The 19,629-nt window shown below is 40.6% G+C and overlaps 1 protein-coding gene and 2 non-coding genes across 3 annotated transcripts in view; all 3 read left to right on the plus strand.

Moving 5' to 3' along the window:
• LOC139377147 (ribosomal L1 domain-containing protein 1-like) overlaps positions 1–14,056 on the plus strand; it is a 15,828-nt gene extending 1,772 nt beyond the window's left edge. Inside the window, exons 3-12 of the mRNA XM_071120161.1 lie at positions 1,723–1,871; positions 3,628–3,720; positions 3,936–4,026; positions 4,456–4,587; positions 7,430–7,578; positions 9,335–9,427; positions 9,643–9,738; positions 10,163–10,294; positions 13,216–13,335; positions 13,666–14,056. Coding sequence (XP_070976262.1) covers positions 1,723–1,871; positions 3,628–3,720; positions 3,936–4,026; positions 4,456–4,587; positions 7,430–7,578; positions 9,335–9,427; positions 9,643–9,738; positions 10,163–10,175 — 816 coding nt within the window. The 3' untranslated portion in view covers positions 10,176–10,294; positions 13,216–13,335; positions 13,666–14,056. The remainder of the gene's footprint in view (positions 1–1,722; positions 1,872–3,627; positions 3,721–3,935; positions 4,027–4,455; positions 4,588–7,429; positions 7,579–9,334; positions 9,428–9,642; positions 9,739–10,162; positions 10,295–13,215; positions 13,336–13,665) is intronic.
• On the plus strand, positions 4,166–4,293 carry LOC139377785 (small nucleolar RNA ACA64). The gene has a single exon (XR_011628255.1). It is a non-coding gene; the product is annotated as a small nucleolar RNA ACA64 (small nucleolar RNA).
• On the plus strand, positions 9,873–10,000 carry LOC139377786 (small nucleolar RNA ACA64). Its single transcript, XR_011628256.1, has one exon. It is a non-coding gene; the product is annotated as a small nucleolar RNA ACA64 (small nucleolar RNA).
• Positions 14,057–19,629: the final 5,573 nt, after the last annotated feature.

Genomic DNA, 19,629 nt, shown 5'->3' on the forward strand with positions numbered 1-19,629 from the left:
GTTTTTCAAATATCTATTTGATAATATATCAACCGGGACAGCTGTATTTTCCCTAAGACCGGGAGGAAAAATAGCTACCTCTGTCTATTACGCAATAATTACTCTGAGAGCCCTCAGCCGGACACTTACGCAATGTAGTCGTTTACGCTCATTCTTCAACATAAAGGCGTGAAACTACGTCAAAATGCTGTAGACACCTTGGGGAATACGTAGAAAAAGGAATCTGGTTGATAGCCCATTCACTGCTCAATAGGGACTCATCAGAACGCAGAGCTTTCAAAACATGAGTCACTTCCTGATTGGATTTTTCTCAGGCTTTCACCTGCAATATCAGTTCTGTTATACTCACAAACAATATTTTTACAGTTTTGGAAACTTGAGTGTTTTCTATCCTAAGCTGTGAATTATATGCATATTCTAGCATCTTGTCCTGACAAAATAGCCCTTTGCCTTGACAGCTTTGCACATTCTTGACATTCTCTCAACCAGCTTCATGAGGTAGTCACCTGGAATGCATTTCAATTAACAGCTGTGCCTTCTTAAAGCTTAAGTTGTGGAATTTCTTTCCTTAATGCATTTGAGCCGATCAGTTGTGTTGTGACACGGTAGGGGTGGTATACAGAAGGTAGCACTATTTGGTAAAAGACCCAAGTCCATATTATGGCAAGACCAGCTCAAATAAGCAAAGAGAAACGACAGTCCATCAATACTTTAAAACATGAAGGTCAGTCAATATGGAACATTTCATGAACTTTGAAAGTATCTTCAAGTGCAGTCGCTGTGATGAAACTGGCTCTCATGAGGACTGGAACGGAAGACCCAAGACCCATCTGCTGCATAGGATAAGTTCATGAGAGTTAACTGCACCTCAGATTGCTGCCCAAATAAATACTTCAGAGTTCATGTAACAGATACATCTCAACATCAACTGTTCAAATTGCTGCAAAGAAACCACTACTAAAGGGCACCAATAAGAAGAGACTTTCTTGGGCCAAGAAACACGAGCAATGGAAATCCTTTGGTCAGTCCAAATAGGAGATTTTTAGTTCCAACCACCGTGTCTTTGTGATGCAGAGTAGGTGAATGGATCTCCGCGTGTCGTTCCCCTCGGGAGGCATGGACGAGGAGGCGTGAGGTGCTTTGCTGTTTGCTGTTTTGAATCCAAAATAGGATACCTATGTGATACATATACGTACTACCACAATAAGCCTGACTAACCGGTGTCTGTATATAGCCTTGCTACTCTTATTTTCAAATGTCTTCTTACTGTTTTATTTCTTTACTTACACACACACACACACACACCTTCTCACTATTGGTTAGTCTGTAAGTAAGCATTTCACTGTAAGGTCTACCTACATCTGTTGTATTCGGCCCACGTGACAAACTTTAATTTGATTTATTCAGGGATGAAGTGGAGATGGAGCTGGGCCTGGCTTAAGCTGGATGCCACTATAGAAATGAATGGAACACCACACTTTTTCAATAAAACGTGGTATGCCAGATGTACTCTGCCTGAAAGAGATCAATTATGCCAGCAAAGGGTATCTTGCTCTGCTGGCACATTGTAGAACAGATGTCCACAGGCAGAAAGTATTCAATGTAATGTGTAGCCCAAAGATATAGATTTTTGTGTTGAATTTGACCGTAACGTGTGTAAGGGGGGGTTATTTTTTACACGAGACACAACTCATCCAGGCATATCCCTTTGTCTTTCTTTAGGTGATCCTTTACAAGACACTGAGGACTGAGTACAAGCCCTTTGAAGCCAAACGACGGCTGCTGGGGAACTTTGACATGTTTCTTTCAGACGACCGCATTCGCCGCCTGCTGTCCTCGCACATCGGCAAGCACTTCTACGAGAGAAAGAAGTAAGCTTGTAAATATTGTTGGTTGATCACCTTGCCTATTTTAGTCAAATGAAATCTATTTAAAGACTCATTTTTGCACTGGTTCGGAACCTGGTTCACTCTCAGTATGAATTTTGGTTTAACTCCATTGCTATATGAAACTCATTCCAGTGAGGCAGGGGAGTGGTATCCTTTTTGTGCTGTCTCCCTGTTCACTCTCTGGGAACATCAACATAGCCCCTAGTGCTGTTCCCTGGTTTTGAAATACATGTCCTCTTATACAGTCGGAAGTTTACATACACCATAGCCAAATACATTTAAACTCAGTTTTTCACAATTCCTGACATTTAATCCTAGTAAAAATTCCCTGTCTTAGGTCACCACTTTATTTGAAGAATGTGAAATGTCAGAATGATAGTGGTTTATTTCTTTCATCACAGTCCCAGTGGTTCAGAAGTTTACATACACTCAATTAGTATTTGGTAGCATTGCCTTTCAATTGTTTAACTTGGGTCAAATGTTTCGGGTAGCCTTCCACAAGCTTCCCACAATAAGTTGGGTGAATTTTGGCCCATTCCTCCTGACAGAGCTGCTGTAACTGAGTCAGGTTTGTAGGCCTCCTTGCTCACACATACTTTTTCTATAGGATTGAGGTCAGGGCTTTCTGATGTCCACTCCAATACCTTGACTTTGAGTCCTTCGGCCATTTGGCCACAACTTTGGAAGTATGCTTGGGGTCATTGTCCATTTGGAAGACTCATTTGCGACCAAGCTTTAACTTCCTGACTGATGTCTTGAGATGTTGCTTCAATATATCCACATCATTTTCCTCCCTCATGGTGCCATCTATTTTGTGAACAGTTCTATTTTTGTTTGATCAGACCAGAGGACATCTCTCCAAAAAGTACGATCTTTGTCCCATGTGCAGTTGCAAACCGTAGTCTGGCTTTTTTATGGTGGTTTTGGAGCAGTGGCTTCTTCCTTGCTGAGCGGCCTTTCCTGTTGTCGATATAGAATTAGTTTTACTGTGGATATAGATACTTTTGTACCTGTTTCCTCCAGCATCTTCAAAAGATCCTTTGCTGCTGTTCTGGGATTGATTTGCACCAAAGTACGTTCATCTATTGGAGACAGAACGGGTCTCCTTCCTGAGCGGTATGACGGCTGCCTGGTCCCATGGTGTTTATGCTTGCTTACTATTGTTTGTACAGATGAACGTGGTACCTTCAGGTGTTTGGAAATTGCTCCCCAAGGATGAACCAGATTTGTGGAGGTCTACAATTGTTTTTCTGAGGTCTTGGCTGATTTCTTTTGATTTTCCCATGATGTCAAGCAAATAGGCACTGATTTTGAAGGTAGGCCTTGAAATACATCCACAGGTACACCTCCAATTGACTCAAATGATGTCAGTTAGTCTATCAGAAGCTTCTAAAGCCATGACACCATTTTCTGGAATTTTCCAAGCTGTTGAAAGGCACAGTCAACTTAGTGTATGTGAACTTCTGACCCACTGGAATTGTGATACAATTAATTATAAGTGAAATAATCTGTCTGTAAACAATTGTTGGAAAAATTACTTGTCATGCTAGATGTCCTAACCGACTTGCCAAAACTATAGTTTGTTCACAAGACATTTGTGGAGTGGTTGAAAAAGGAGTTTTAATGACTCCAACCTAAGTGTATGTAAACTTCCGACTTCACCTGTAAGTTTAAATGTGCCTTTAAGAGTTCTAATCTAATGGAGTTTAAAAAAAAAAATGTAATCTCCCCTGCTTAGGGAGCCTTTGTCATTGAACCTGCAGAGCAAGAAGCTGGCCTTGGACATCCAGGGAACAACAACAACCTCCATTTCTAAGAAAGGCTGCTACTGGTGAGGCCTGCTCTCTGACTTAGTCAGTAAGTGCTCCTCAGCAAACCCTGTCCTTGTTGGACATGGGCAATGATGGTGCCATAGTGACTCAAAATATATCCTGACAGAGCTCCCCATCTATTGGAGCCTGTCTCTGCAACTGACACACAAGGGCAATTAATGCACCTTCATTTATATACACATTGCCTCCTGTAAAATGTTATTGTTTGTTTTAGCATGGCTTATGTGGCCCACTCTGGGATGGCTGCAGATGAATTAGCAGAGAATATTGATTCAGCTGTCAGCACCATCGTGACAAAACTACGGGTTAGGTGAGTTTACTGCCAGGATGTCTTCCTGATCTCCCTAATCAATTGTACCCCGTCAACACAGATATTTAAACTTTTATTATACGTTAAATGGTCAGGTATACTCAATTTTATTAATGCTAAAGAAATGTGTGGGCCCAGTCTGAAAATCACCTTTGATATCTCTGTTGTCTGGGGTGAGATTACAGGGCCTATAGTACTGTGGTACGTTAAGCTTATTGCCTGCTCTGTATAGCAGTGTGATTAAACCCATGTGCCTACAATCCTGACAAAGAAAGGCCTTTAACAAGTGGCCGCAATCTGAGTGATACGATACACAGGGTAGAAATGGCCGTAACATTGAAAATGTTTTCTTCACAGAAATAGTTTTGACCTGAATGTATGAGTCTTTGTGTTCTTCGTGTATAAAGTGTTGTCTCTTTTGCAGAAAGGACCGTTGATAAAGGTCATCCACTTGAAAAGCCAATCAGTGGCTCTGACCATCTACACCTCTAACCTGAGTAACATGACCATTATAGATGAAACACAGAAACAGACCCGCGCAGCCATGGATGCCAAGGTAGGACTGCTACACACAAATGCTTGTAAATTGCTTTGGAAGATTATATTATTTGATCAATGACCTATTTTTGTCAAATTAAAGGACCCGTCTTTGCACTGGTTCGGAACCTGTTTTACACTATTCATTTTGGTTTAAATCCAGTGCTATATGAAACCCATTCCAGTGAGGCAGGGGAGCAGTCTCCATTTAGTGCTGTCTCCCTGTTCACTCTCTGGGAACATCAACATAGCTCTTAGTGCCACATATGGACTATTGAGGTCAATTGCAGACCTCTCTATTATTTACATGCATATGTACATACATGCAGTACCAGTAAAAGTTGACACACCTACTCAAGGTTAAATAAACCTAAAGGGTTTATTTTTTACTATTTTCTAGATTGTAGAACAATAGTGAAGACATCAAAACTATGAAATAACACACATGGAATCATGTCGTAACCAAATGTTAATTAACTTCTTGACGCTACTCATCCCTGTCGCGGGATCATTTTAGTCAGCAGCCGCTGAATAGCATAGCGCCACAGTCAAATAATATTGCTAGAAAATATTCATATTCATGAAATCACAAGTGAATATAATATAATATATATATTGAAACACAGCTTAGCCTTTTGTTAATCACCCTGTCGTCTCAGATTTTGAAATTATGCTTTACAGCCAAAGCAAGACAAGCATTTGTGTAAGTTTATCGATAGCATAGCATTATGCCTAGCTAGCAGCAGGCAACCTGGTCACAAAAAACAGAAAAGCAATCTAATTAAATCGTTTACCTTTGATGAGCTTTGGATGTTTTCACTCACGAGACTCCTAGTTAGATAGCAAATGTTCCTTTTTTCCGAAAATATTATTTTTGTAGCCGAAATAACTCCGTTAGTTCTTCACGTTTGGCTGGGAATTCGACCGGAAATTGCGGTCACGACAACGCCGAAAAATATTCCAAATTAGCTCCATAATATCGACAGAAACATGGTCAAATGTTGTTTATAATCAACCCTCAAGGTGTTTTTCAAATATCTATTTGATAATATATCAACCGGGACAGCTGTATTTTCCCTAAGACCGGGAGGAAAAATAGCTACCTCTGTCTATTACGCAATAATTACTCTGAGAGCCCTCAGCCGGACACTTACGCAATGTAGTCGTTTACGCTCATTCTTCAACATAAAGGCGTGAAACTACGTCAAAATGCTGTAGACACCTTGGGGAATACGTAGAAAAAGGAATCTGGTTGATAGCCCATTCACTGCTCAATAGGGACTCATCAGAACGCAGAGCTTTCAAAACATGAGTCACTTCCTGATTGGATTTTTCTCAGGCTTTCACCTGCAATATCAGTTCTGTTATACTCACAAACAATATTTTTACAGTTTTGGAAACTTGAGTGTTTTCTATCCTAAGCTGTGAATTATATGCATATTCTAGCATCTTGTCCTGACAAAATAGCCCGTTTACTTTGGGAACGTTATTTTTCCAAAAATGAAAATAGTGCCCCCTAGTTTCAACAGGTTTTAAACAAATGAAAATATTTTATATTTGAGATTCTTCCAAGTAGCCACCCTTTGCCTTGACAGCTTTGCACATTCTTGACATTCTCTCAACCAGCTTCATGAGGTAGTCACCTGGAATGCATTTCAATTAACAGCTGTGCCTTCTTAAAGCTTAAGTTGTGGAATTTCTTTCCTTAATGCATTTGAGCCGATCAGTTGTGTTGTGACACGGTAGGGGTGGTATACAGAAGGTAGCCCTATTTGGTAAAAGACCCAAGTCCATATTATGGCAAGACCAGCTCAAATAAGCAAAGAGAAACGACAGTCCATCAATACTTTAAAACATGAAGGTCAGTCAATATGGAACATTTCATGAACTTTGAAAGTATCTTCAAGTGCAGTCGCTGTGATGAAACTGGCTCTCATGAGGACTGGAACGGAAGACCCAAGACCCATCTTTCGCATAGGATAAGTTCATGAGAGTTAACTGCACCTCAGATTGCTGCCCAAATAAATACTTCAGAGTTCATGTAACAGATACATCTCAACATCAACTGTTCAAATTGCTGCAAAGAAACCACTACTAAAGGGCACCAATAAGAAGAGACTTTCTTGGGCCAAGAAACACGAGCAATGGAAATCCTTTGGTCAGTCCAAATAGGAGATTTTTAGTTCCAACCACCGTGTCTTTGTGATGCAGAGTAGGTGAATGGATCTCCGCGTGTCGTTCCCCTCGGGAGGCATGGACGAGGAGGCGTGAGGTGCTTTGCTGTTTGCTGTTTTGAATCCAAAATAGGATACCTATGTGATACATATACGTACTACCACAATAAGCCTGACTAACCGGTGTCTGTATATAGCCTTGCTACTCTTATTTTCAAATGTCTTCTTACTGTTTTATTTCTTTACTTACACACACACACACACACACACCTTCTCACTATTGGTTAGTCTGTAAGTAAGCATTTCACTGTAAGGTCTACCTACATCTGTTGTATTCGGCCCACGTGACAAACTTTAATTTGATTTATTCAGGGATGAAGTGGAGATGGAGCTGGGCCTGGCTTAAGCTGGATGCCACTATAGAAATGAATGGAACACCACACTTTTTCAATAAAACGTGGTATGCCAGATGTACTCTGCCTGAAAGAGATCAATTATGCCAGCAAAGGGTATCTTGCTCTGCTGGCACATTGTAGAACAGATGTCCACAGGCAGAAAGTATTCAATGTAATGTGTAGCCCAAAGATATAGATTTTTGTGTTGAATTTGACCGTAACGTGTGTAAGGGGGGGTTATTTTTTACACGAGACACAACTCATCCAGGCATATCCCTTTGTCTTTCTTTAGGTGATCATTTACAAGACACTGAGGACTGAGTACAAGCCCTTTGAAGCCAAACGACGGCTGCTGGGGAACTTTGACATGTTTCTTTCAGACGACCGCATTCGCCGCCTGCTGTCCTCGCACATCGGCAAGCACTTCTACGAGAGAAAGAAGTAAGCTTGTAAATATTGTTGGTTGATCACCTTGCCTATTTTAGTCAAATGAAATCTATTTAAAGACTCATTTTTGCACTGGTTCGGAACCTGGTTCACTCTCAGTATGAATTTTGGTTTAACTCCATTGCTATATGAAACTCATTCCAGTGAGGCAGGGGAGTGGTATCCTTTTTGTGCTGTCTCCCTGTTCACTCTCTGGGAACATCAACATAGCCCCTAGTGCTGTTCCCTGGTTTTGAAATACATGTCCTCTTATACAGTCGGAAGTTTACATACACCATAGCCAAATACATTTAAACTCAGTTTTTCACAATTCCTGACATTTAATCCTAGTAAAAATTCCCTGTCTTAGGTCACCACTTTATTTGAAGAATGTGAAATGTCAGAATGATAGTGGTTTATTTCTTTCATCACAGTCCCAGTGGTTCAGAAGTTTACATACACTCAATTAGTATTTGGTAGCATTGCCTTTCAATTGTTTAACTTGGGTCAAATGTTTCGGGTAGCCTTCCACAAGCTTCCCACAATAAGTTGGGTGAATTTTGGCCCATTCCTCCTGACAGAGCTGCTGTAACTGAGTCAGGTTTGTAGGCCTCCTTGCTCACACATACTTTTTCTATAGGATTGAGGTCAGGGCTTTCTGATGTCCACTCCAATACCTTGACTTTGAGTCCTTCGGCCATTTGGCCACAACTTTGGAAGTATGCTTGGGGTCATTGTCCATTTGGAAGACTCATTTGCGACCAAGCTTTAACTTCCTGACTGATGTCTTGAGATGTTGCTTCAATATATCCACATCATTTTCCTCCCTCATGGTGCCATCTATTTTGTGAACAGTTCTATTTTTGTTTGATCAGACCAGAGGACATCTCTCCAAAAAGTACGATCTTTGTCCCATGTGCAGTTGCAAACCGTAGTCTGGCTTTTTTATGGTGGTTTTGGAGCAGTGGCTTCTTCCTTGCTGAGCGGCCTTTCCTGTTGTCGATATAGAATTAGTTTTACTGTGGATATAGATACTTTTGTACCTGTTTCCTCCAGCATCTTCAAAAGATCCTTTGCTGCTGTTCTGGGATTGATTTGCACCAAAGTACGTTCATCTATTGGAGACAGAACGGGTCTCCTTCCTGAGCGGTATGACGGCTGCCTGGTCCCATGGTGTTTATGCTTGCTTACTGTTGTTTGTACAGATGAACGTGGTACCTTCAGGTGTTTGGAAATTGCTCCCCAAGGATGAACCAGATTTGTGGAGGTCTACAATTGTTTTTCTGAGGTCTTGGCTGATTTCTTTTGATTTTCCCATGATGTCAAGCAAATAGGCACTGATTTTGAAGGTAGGCCTTGAAATACATCCACAGGTACACCTCCAATTGACTCAAATGATGTCAGTTAGTCTATCAGAAGCTTCTAAAGCCATGACACCATTTTCTGGAATTTTCCAAGCTGTTGAAAGGCACAGTCAACTTAGTGTATGTGAACTTCTGACCCACTGGAATTGTGATACAATTAATTATAAGTGAAATAATCTGTCTGTAAACAATTGTTGGAAAAATTACTTGTCATGCTAGATGTCCTAACCGACTTGCCAAAACTATAGTTTGTTCACAAGACATTTGTGGAGTGGTTGAAAAAGGAGTTTTAATGACTCCAACCTAAGTGTATGTAAACTTCCGACTTCACCTGTAAGTTTAAATGTGCCTTTAAGAGTTCTAATCTAATGGAGTTTAAAAAAAAAAATGTAATCTCCCCTGCTTAGGGAGCCTTTGTCATTGAACCTGCAGAGCAAGAAGCTGGCCTTGGACATCCAGGGAACAACAACAACCTCCATTTCTAAGAAAGGCTGCTACTGGTGAGGCCTGCTCTCTGACTTAGTCAGTAAGTGCTCCTCAGCAAACCCTGTCCTTGTTGGACATGGGCAATGATGGTGCCATAGTGACTCAAAATATATCCTGACAGAGCTCCCCATCTATTGGAGCCTGTCTCTGCAACTGACACACAAGGGCAATTAATGCACCTTCATTTATATACACATTGCCTCCTGTAAAATGTTATTGTTTGTTTTAGCATGGCTTATGTGGCCCACTCTGGGATGGCTGCAGATGAATTAGCAGAGAATATTGATTCAGCTGTCAGCACCATCGTGACAAAACTACGGGTTAGGTGAGTTTACTGCCAGGATGTCTTCCTGATCTCCCTAATCAATTGTACCCCGTCAACACAGATATTTAAACTTTTATTATACGTTAAATGGTCAGGTATACTCAATTTTATTAATGCTAAAGAAATGTGTGGGCCCAGTCTGAAAATCACCTTTGATATCTCTGTTGTCTGGGGTGAGATTACAGGGCCTATAGTACTGTGGTACGTTAAGCTTATTGCCTGCTCTGTATAGCAGTGTGATTAAACCCATGTGCCTACAATCCTGACAAAGAAAGGCCTTTAACAAGTGGCCGCAATCTGAGTGATACGATACACAGGGTAGAAATGGCCGTAACATTGAAAATGTTTTCTTCACAGAAATAGTTTTGACCTGAATGTATGAGTCTTTGTGTTCTTCGTGTATAAAGTGTTGTCTCTTTTGCAGAAAGGACCGTTGATAAAGGTCATCCACTTGAAAAGCCAATCAGTGGCTCTGACCATCTACACCTCTAACCTGAGTAACATGACCATTATAGATGAAACACAGAAACAGACCCGCGCAGCCATGGATGCCAAGGTAGGACTGCTACACACAAATGCTTGTAAATTGCTTTGGAAGATTATATTATTTGATCAATGACCTATTTTTGTCAAATTAAAGGACTCGTCTTTGCACTGGTTCGGAACCTGTTTTACACTATTCATTTTGGTTTAAATCCAGTGCTATATGAAACCCATTCCAGTGAGGCAGGGGAGCAGTCTCCATTTAGTGCTGTCTCCCTGTTCACTCTCTGGGAACATCAACATAGCTCTTAGTGCCACATATGGTCTATTGAGGTCAATTGCAGACCTCTCTATTATTTACATGCATATGTACATACATGCAGTACCAGTAAAAGTTGACACACCTACTCAAGGTTAAATAAACCTAAAGGGTTTATTTTTTACTATTTTCTAGATTGTAGAACAATAGTGAAGACATCAAAACTATGAAATAACACACATGGAATCATGTCGTAACCAAATGTTAATTAACTTCTTGACGCTACTCATCCCTGTCGCGGGATCATTTTAGTCAGCAGCCGCTGAATAGCATAGCGCCACAGTCAAATAATATTGCTAGAAAATATTCATATTCATGAAATCACAAGTGAATATAATATAATATATATATTGAAACACAGCTTAGCCTTTTGTTAATCACCCTGTCATCTCAGATTTTGAAATTATGCTTTACAGCCAAAGCAAGACAAGCATTTGTGTAAGTTTATCGATAGCATAGCATTATGCCTAGCTAGCAGCAGGCAACCTGGTCACAAAAAACAGAAAAGCAATCTAATTAAATCGTTTACCTTTGATGAGCTTCGGATGTTTTCACTCACGAGACTCCTAGTTAGATAGCAAATGTTCCTTTTTTCCGAAAATATTATTTTTGTAGCCGAAATAACTCCGTTAGTTCTTCACGTTTGGCTGGGAATTCGACCGGAAATTGCGGTCACGACAACGCCGAAAAATATTCCAAATTAGCTCCATAATATCGACAGAAACATGGTAAAATGTTGTTTATAATCAACCCTCAAGGTGTTTTTCAAATATCTATTTGATAATATATCAACCGGGACAGCTGTATTTTCCCTAAGACCGGGAGGAAAAATAGCTACCTCTGTCTATTACGCAATAATTACTCTGAGAGCCCTCAGCCGGACACTTACGCAATGTAGTCGTTTACGCTCATTCTTCAACATAAAGGCGTGAAACTACGTCAAAATGCTGTAGACACCTTGGGGAATACGTAGAAAAAGGAATCTGGTTGATAGCCCATTCACTGCTCAATAGGGACTCATCAGAACGCAGAGCTTTCAAAACATGAGTCACTTCCTGATTGGATTTTTCTCAGGCTTTCACCTGCAATATCAGTTCTGTTATACTCACAAACAATATTTTTACAGTTTTGGAAACTTGAGTGTTTTCTATCCTAAGCTGTGAATTATATGCATATTCTAGCATCTTGTCCTGACAAAATAGCCCGTTTACTTTGGGAACGTTATTTTTCCAAAAATGAAAATAGTGCCCCCTAGTTTCAACAGGTTTTAAACAAATGAAAATATTTTATATTTGAGATTCTTCCAAGTAGCCACCCTTTGCCTTGACAGCTTTGCACATTCTTGACATTCTCTCAACCAGCTTCATGAGGTAGTCACCTGGAATGCATTTCAATTAACAGCTGTGCCTTCTTAAAGCTTAAGTTGTGGAATTTCTTTCCTTAATGCATTTGAGCCGATCAGTTGTGTTGTGACACGGTAGGGGTGGTATACAGAAGGTAGCCCTATTTGGTAAAAGACCCAAGTCCATATTATGGCAAGACCAGCTCAAATAAGCAAAGAGAAACGACAGTCCATCAATACTTTAAAACATGAAGGTCAGTCAATATGGAACATTTCATGAACTTTGAAAGTATCTTCAAGTGCAGTCGCTGTGATGAAACTGTCTCATGAGGACTGGAACGGAAGACCCAAGACCCATCTGCTGCATAGGATAAGTTCATGAGAGTTAACTGCACCTCAGATTGCTGCCCAAATAAATACTTCAGAGTTCATGTAACAGATACATCTCAACATCAACTGTTCAAATTGCTGCAAAGAAACCACTACTAAAGGGCACCAATAAGAAGAGACTTTCTTGGGCCAAGAAACACGAGCAATGGAAATCCTTTGGTCAGTCCAAATAGGAGATTTTTAGTTCCAACCACCGTGTCTTTGTGATGCAGAGTAGGTGAATGGATCTCCGCGTGTCGTTCCCCTCGGGAGGCATAGACGAGGAGGCGTGAGGTGCTTTGCTGTTTGCTGTTTTGAATTCAAAATAGGATACCTATGTGATACATATACGTACTACCTCAATAAGCCTGTGATACTGTGTGATTTATTTAGAATTCAAGTCACACTTAACCAGCCTGGCTACCACAGCATTCTGCAGCGATACGCTATCCCATCTGGTTTGGGCTTAGCGGGTCATTTGTATTTTCAACAAGACAATGACCCAACACACCTTCTGGCTGTGTAAGGGCATTTTGACGTAGAAGGAGAGTGATGGTGCTGCATCAGATTACCTGGCCTCACAATCACCTGAACTCAACCCAATTGAGATGGTTTGGGATGAGTTGGACTTCAGAGTGAAGGAAAAGCAGCCAACAAGTGCTCAGAAAATATGAGAACTCTAAGACTGTTGGAAAAGCATTCCAGGTGAAGCTGGTTGAGAGAATGCCAAGAGTGTGCAAGGCTGTCAAGGCAAATGGTGGCTACTTAGAAGAATCTAAAATTTATTTTGATTTAAGTGTTTGTTACTACATGATCCCATATGTTTTATTGATTTGATGTCTAGTAAAGATAAAGAAAAACCCTCAAATGAGTAGGGTTCCAAACTTTTGACTGGTACTTTGTGTATATAAACATGCGAGAGCTGGATCTCATCAATACCTGTGTCTTGTTTATGAAATTTCAGAAAAATGCGCGGAACCAGAAGTCTGCAAAGAAAGAACAGAAGTCTACAGAAAAAAACTCTGGTGCTGACAGGGAGGAAGAGGTTCCCATAGTAATGCCAAGGAAAAAGGCTAAAGTGGAGGTCTGTACCCCGCTAGTGTCAAACCAAATGCATTTAAATATTATTAGTTTATCAATTATCTATTTTTGTCAAATAACATTTTTCAAAGGACTCTGTGCACTGGTTTGGAACTTGTTTCACTCTGCTTATGAATTTTGGTTTAAATCCAATGCTATATGAAACTTATTACAGTGAGGCAGGGGAGCGGTGTCCCTTTTATGGTGTTTCCCTGTTCACTCTCTGGGAACACTGCCCCCCCAGTGGAAGTTAATTGACCGACCTCTTTGTCTCTACAGAAAAAGACTCCTCTCAGTACTGTGCAAATTGTTTTCTTCTTTCTGATCCCCGTAGAAGCCGACCAAGAAGGGACTTGTGAAGGTACCCAAACCAACAGGAGGAAAGATATAAAATAAAAATGACCGAGAAGGCTGCAAAAATACCCTCACAAAATATGAAAAGAGAAGTACCTAAATCTTAATGTCTGTTTGTCAACTCAGTGGAACACAACTCTCCTTTCTCTCCTCATTGCTACCTGTGTATTACTCCCCCCTTCTCTAAATGGAACTCTGACTTCATTATACTGATATAAAAATGACTGGTTCTAAGTGTATATAAACTGTCAATGTTAATTGATCCAAGGACAAACTCATGTGTTGCAAATCTTTGTCTGCCCCATAAAACGGTCTTGTTCAAAATCATATTTTGTATAAGCCCAACTTGTAAATTAAAATATTACCACAAAGTATATTTCATGTCTTTCATTTGTTATCCACAATGGCATTGTTTTCTATTAGCGCTACTGATTTTCAGCCGGCTACATTTTCCACTTCATATTAACTAGGCTCCTTTTCATTTAAGTTTCAAATTGCTAGTCCCTTGAGTTCTCTCCCGTTAGAATTAAGGATATTCATCTTCTAGCGATCTATTGCTAGGATAGGCGCCAGTCACAAAGCGAGCGATGACTGGGAAACTGTCCCGCCATCCGGTACAATTTGTGTGCTTCACTGTGGTTGGTTGCAGTCAAATTTCTTTACACAGACGGAGAGGATGCTTGGGAATTTGCACTTTCCATCTAATGCGAGTGGGAACGATGAGTCAATCCACTCAGCCTGATTTAGAATTTTGGCACATACATTTCTTTAGTGTGTTAACCCAGTGGTGGGCCGTCAGGGCCAGCAAGGCCTTCTCTGCTGGCCTAAACATCATCAGAATATAAAAAAAATGTAAATATATTTTCCCACAAATATGTATTAAATGATTCCCCAGAGTAAGAGTTATACTCTTCATAGCTTTCCTCTTGGTTGCACTGCTTCCAGCCCCAGGTTGAGATTTGGAGGGCTGGTCTTTATGTTAGATATTTTATCCAATCATATTCAGCCATCATGTGTTGCCAGGGGTCTAGAATCTGCCCTCAGGCCTTCAGAATCAACAGTGCGGGCGCTTGTATCTTAAAGTGAATGGAAATGAAAATTTAGTGTCAACCAATCAGCTTTAGAGTTGTGTTACACAGTGTTACACAGGAGCCAGCTAGCAGGTGTAGTGCGTGCACGTCTTTTGATTGGATTACCAATATTGAGAGGCAGGTCCTATGGGCAGGTCTATGCAGAACTAGGAAACTGAATTTGATAAACAAATTAATTTGCGTACTACTAAGCTGTTTTCAACCCACAGTGGCGGAAGGAGGAGAAGATATCGATTTTGGTCGAGGATATAATTATAACGCCATTCTCAAGACGACATTGTAAGGAGAGGTCGCCCAACGCTACAAAGCCTGTCACAGGCGGGAAAGGAGTTTGTTCGCCACTTTCAAAGTTCCAACTACTAGCGCTATCAATGGCTCACAGGCTCCGAGAAGCACTGCAAACTGTACTACTGGGAATGCCTATTATTACAATTGAGCGAGAGAGGCGCAGGTTCAGTCAAATCTATGATGACACAGCGCGCATCTCAAGTTCACCCAGCGCACGCACAGGCCCAGCACAAGGAGACCCTCGCACATACTACCAACAACTCCACAGCAATATTCTGGACAACATTCTTTGCCAGATACAAAACAGGTTTCAACACCACGATAAATGTATGTTTCTCTCCCTCCTGGACCCCCAGCACTTTCAGACCTAACGGAAAAAATTCCCGCAAACAGCCTTCTCCAGCTTAACAGAGTCACGGAACACTGTTCGACCTATCCAAGCTAAAAACAGAACTGACTGTAATGTATGCTATGACTGATTTTGAAGGGAAAAGTCCCTCTGATCTCGATTTCCTTAAGCAGAAAAATCTGAATGAGGACATGGGGCAACTTTACACATTGGCATGTGTGACAGTGACTATCCCTGTGTCCATGGCTTCTGTCGAGCGGTCATTCTCGGCCTTAAAGCGAATCAAAACATATTCCAGAAATGCTACTGGACAGACTCGGCTTTCAGCATTAGCCTCCATGTCGATAGAAAAGGATTTATTGGTGCAACTAAAACACACAGATAGACTGTACAACAGAGTCATTGAAGTCTTCTTGAGGAAAGAATGGGACTGTGTAGGACCTCACTGAAGGCCCAGGCCCGCGGCACGCCACTGTGTTAACCTCTCCGGGATATGTAGGACGGTAGCGTCCCACCTAGCCAACATCCAGTGAAAATGCAGAGCGCTGAATTCAAATAAATTACTATAAAAATTTAACTTGGCTGAAATCACACATTCAATATACCTAATTAAAGCTACTCTTGTTGTGAATCCAGCCAACGTGTCAGATTTAAAAAATGCTTTACGGCGAAAGCAAACGATGCTGTTATCTGAGGATAGCACCCCAGTAAACAAAGAGAAGCCTATTTCAACCCTGCAGGCGCGACACACAACGCAGAAATAAAAATATAATTCATGCCTTTGACGAGCTTCTTCTGTTGGCACTCCAATATGTCCCATAAACATCACAAATGGTCCTTTTACTCGATTAGTTCCGTCGATATATATCCAAAATGTCCATTTATTTGGCGTGTTTGATCCAGAAAAACACCGGTTCAATACAGGAAGATAAAGTGTCGCGAGCATTTCTGGTCACGCGCCTCTATCTAACAGTACACTTCAAGTTACCCTCGTTCTGGATGGCCGTACTTCATTACACAAAGGAAAAACCTCAACCAATTTCTAAAGACTGTTGACATCTAGTGGAAGCGATGGGAACTGCAAGCCCGTGCCTTAGAAATCTGGATTCCCAATGAAAACCCATTGAAAAGAATGACCCCCCCCCCCCCAAAAAAATCCTGGATGGTTTGCCCTCGGTTTCGCCTGCCAAATAAGTTATACTCAGACATCATTCGGACGGTTTTAGAAACTTCTGTTTCTAAACTGTTTTCTATCCAAATCTACTAATAATATGCATATCCTGGCTTCTGAGCCAGAGTAGCAGGCCGTTTACTTCGACACGCTTTTCTTCCGGATGTAAATATACTGTCCCCTGTCAGCCACTTGGAATTGTGATGCATGGGCTTTACTGATTTTAATTGCCATTTTATTTTGACAACTGAACAGCCAGTGTTGACTCGTTTTTTTTAAATAAAAGATGTCAAACCGACTAGTCTCTCTTAGTGCCTTGAGAAGGTCGACTTATTCCACATTTTGTTCTTACAGCCTGAATTCAAAATTGATTGTTTTCCTCAGCCATCTACACGCAATACCCCATAATGAGTGTAAACATGTTTGTAGGAATTTCAGCGACTATTGAATGAAATACCTCATTTACAGTAGTATTCACGCCCTGAGTCAATACTTTGTAGAAGGACCTTTGGTGGCCACTACAGCTTTATCTTGGCTTTGCACATCTTTTTCCCTTTCTTCCCTGCAGATTTTCTCAAGCTCTTAAATTAGATGGGAATTAATTTATTTAACTATGAAAGTCCGTTTAGAACAAATTCTTATTTACAATGACGGCCTACCCCGAACGACACTGTGCCAATTGTGCGCCGCCCTATTGGACTCCCAATCACAGCCGGTTGTGCTACAGCGTGGAATTGAACCAGGATCTAGTGACACCTCTTGCACTGAGATGCAGCGCCTTAGACCGCTGTGCCACTTGGGAGCCCCGAGTGGCGGTGAACATTATTCTTCAAGTCTTTCCACTGATTTTCAATGTTAAGCCTGGGCTTTGGCTGGACCACTCAAGGACTTTCACATTCTTGTTCTGAAGTCTGTTTGGGGTCATTGTCCTGTTGGAATGTAATTCTTTCCCCAAGTCCAAGGTCGTTTGCATTGAAGCAGGTTCTCCTCAAGGATTTGCCTATATTTGGCTCCATTCATTGTTCCCTCTATCCTTACCAATCTCCCAGTCCCTGGTGCTGAAAAGCATCCCCATAACATGTGTGTGGTGCATGCGTCTACCACTTTGGATAGCCGTTAGTGATTATGCTAATGAAAACGGTCTTCTGGTAGATGGAAAGGCCTTCTCAATTATATGTTAGGCTAATTTGTAGTTATCTGGCAGAATTATGTTATGACTATTTTCTTCAATCCAGTGGGTATTTGTTTTGCAAACTCTACCATCGTGTGTGCTACAAAAATACTGTTCAACAACAGCCTCTTGCTAGGTGTGCGTTTTAAATTAAAAGGTAACTACATCCAAAATTAATTTCTCAGATTTCTTCCCAGACCTCAAGTGGTTTAAGCATTGTTGTGTTGTGGACTTAGAACTTCCACTTTGGTTGTTTTTATATTAAAATGTGATTTTGCCAGCGAAGACCTGGAAAAACGAAACAGAAAATTGGGAAGACGAAACGGAATCAGGCAACAAAACGTTTGATAGGGCCCTAACTAATGATGATTATTAATTTAGTCTATGTAAAATTAGAAATATATAATATTTAAGATTAATATAACCCATTTTTAATTTTTTTGATTCAACCTTAATTGAAGGGCTATTAATTATTGTTTTAATACAATACATAATTTGAAGAACACATTGTGGCCATTCATATTTTGTATTACAATTGTAAATAAGACCAGCTCAAAGAGAAGATGGGTTTAATGTTCTTACCTAGTAAATAATCCTGATCATATAGGCCTAGACCAATGGTCACCAATCAGTCGATCGAGATCTCCGAGGCTTTCCTAGTCGATCACCAAACATTTTTACAAAAAAACAAAACAAAGCCAGGCTTTCCTATTTTATGTATTTGTTTCCTGCTGTTGGCGATAGTTGCACTTGATTCAACAGCCCTACTGTCGGGAAGGTAAAGTGTTCCATCGAATTAACATGAATTGAAAGAGCACTATAGTGAACAGAAATAATGCAGTGTTACTTGAGTTCCCCATCAGCTGGAAGACAGTGTCCCCTTTTCTCTGTGGTGGGAGGGAGAGCGGAGGGACGGTAAGTCGGGTGAGAGGCAGCCTCAGTGCTGCTTTCTCCCTCCCCTCAGACTGACCATCAGATGCTCCCTCCCCTCAGACTGACCATCAGATGCAGAAAATCAGTCCAGTAAAATAAAAAAATAAGCTAATTATTATGCTCACCTCAAAAGTAATATTACAAATTACAATTGCTCTATTACTAGTGTAATATACCTACAATTTTGAAATAATTTCAAAATGGTCTGAACAATATTGGCAGGGCAATTCAAGCATAGACAATATGCATTGATAATGTATTGGGCATATAGCCTACTACAAACCTCATTGCTACAGAACAGTTTTTAATAAGTTAATGTTGCATAGGCTTACATTTTATAAAGTAATGTTAAAAAAAATCTGAGCAGTAGAGCTCTGCTTGCATTTAGACTCAAAGTGATCTTTACTCGGAAAAGGTTGACCTTTGGCCTAGATGATATCCAAAACAACTAACAATACACTGAATTCATACATTTTCATTAATTTAAATTGTCTTTCTACATAATACCACAACCAATCTGGAAGGTAAACTTTATAAAGTACCCAATCATTTCACTGTGTATTTCTGATGATAGAATATAAGGCATTAGTATGTACCGGAGGCCACCAAAATAGAGCTCCTTTAGCCAAAAATGTCAGACCGGGGAAGACGGGCTTTTTTCTATTTGGCTGGCAACTCCTACTTGTGGAGACCACTGCAATGGGCTCACTGTTATTTTTTATGTAATGAATAAATAAGGTTTTTATGTAATATAAACCCATTAAATTAGGCAATATCTGTCTGTACAGGTATTGTGTGGTTTTGGTTCACCTCCGATGCGTTAGCCTTGAGTGATGTTTTACCATAGTAAACACTGTCCAAATACAATAGACTGTTTGGTATTAGATGACAAGGCTATTGTTGATGAGATCATAACATGGTTGTGCAGCTGCTCCTTGATC

This window comes from Oncorhynchus clarkii, chromosome 20, assembly GCF_045791955.1.
Source record: "Oncorhynchus clarkii lewisi isolate Uvic-CL-2024 chromosome 20, UVic_Ocla_1.0, whole genome shotgun sequence".
Lineage (NCBI taxonomy): Eukaryota > Metazoa > Chordata > Actinopteri > Salmoniformes > Salmonidae > Oncorhynchus > Oncorhynchus clarkii.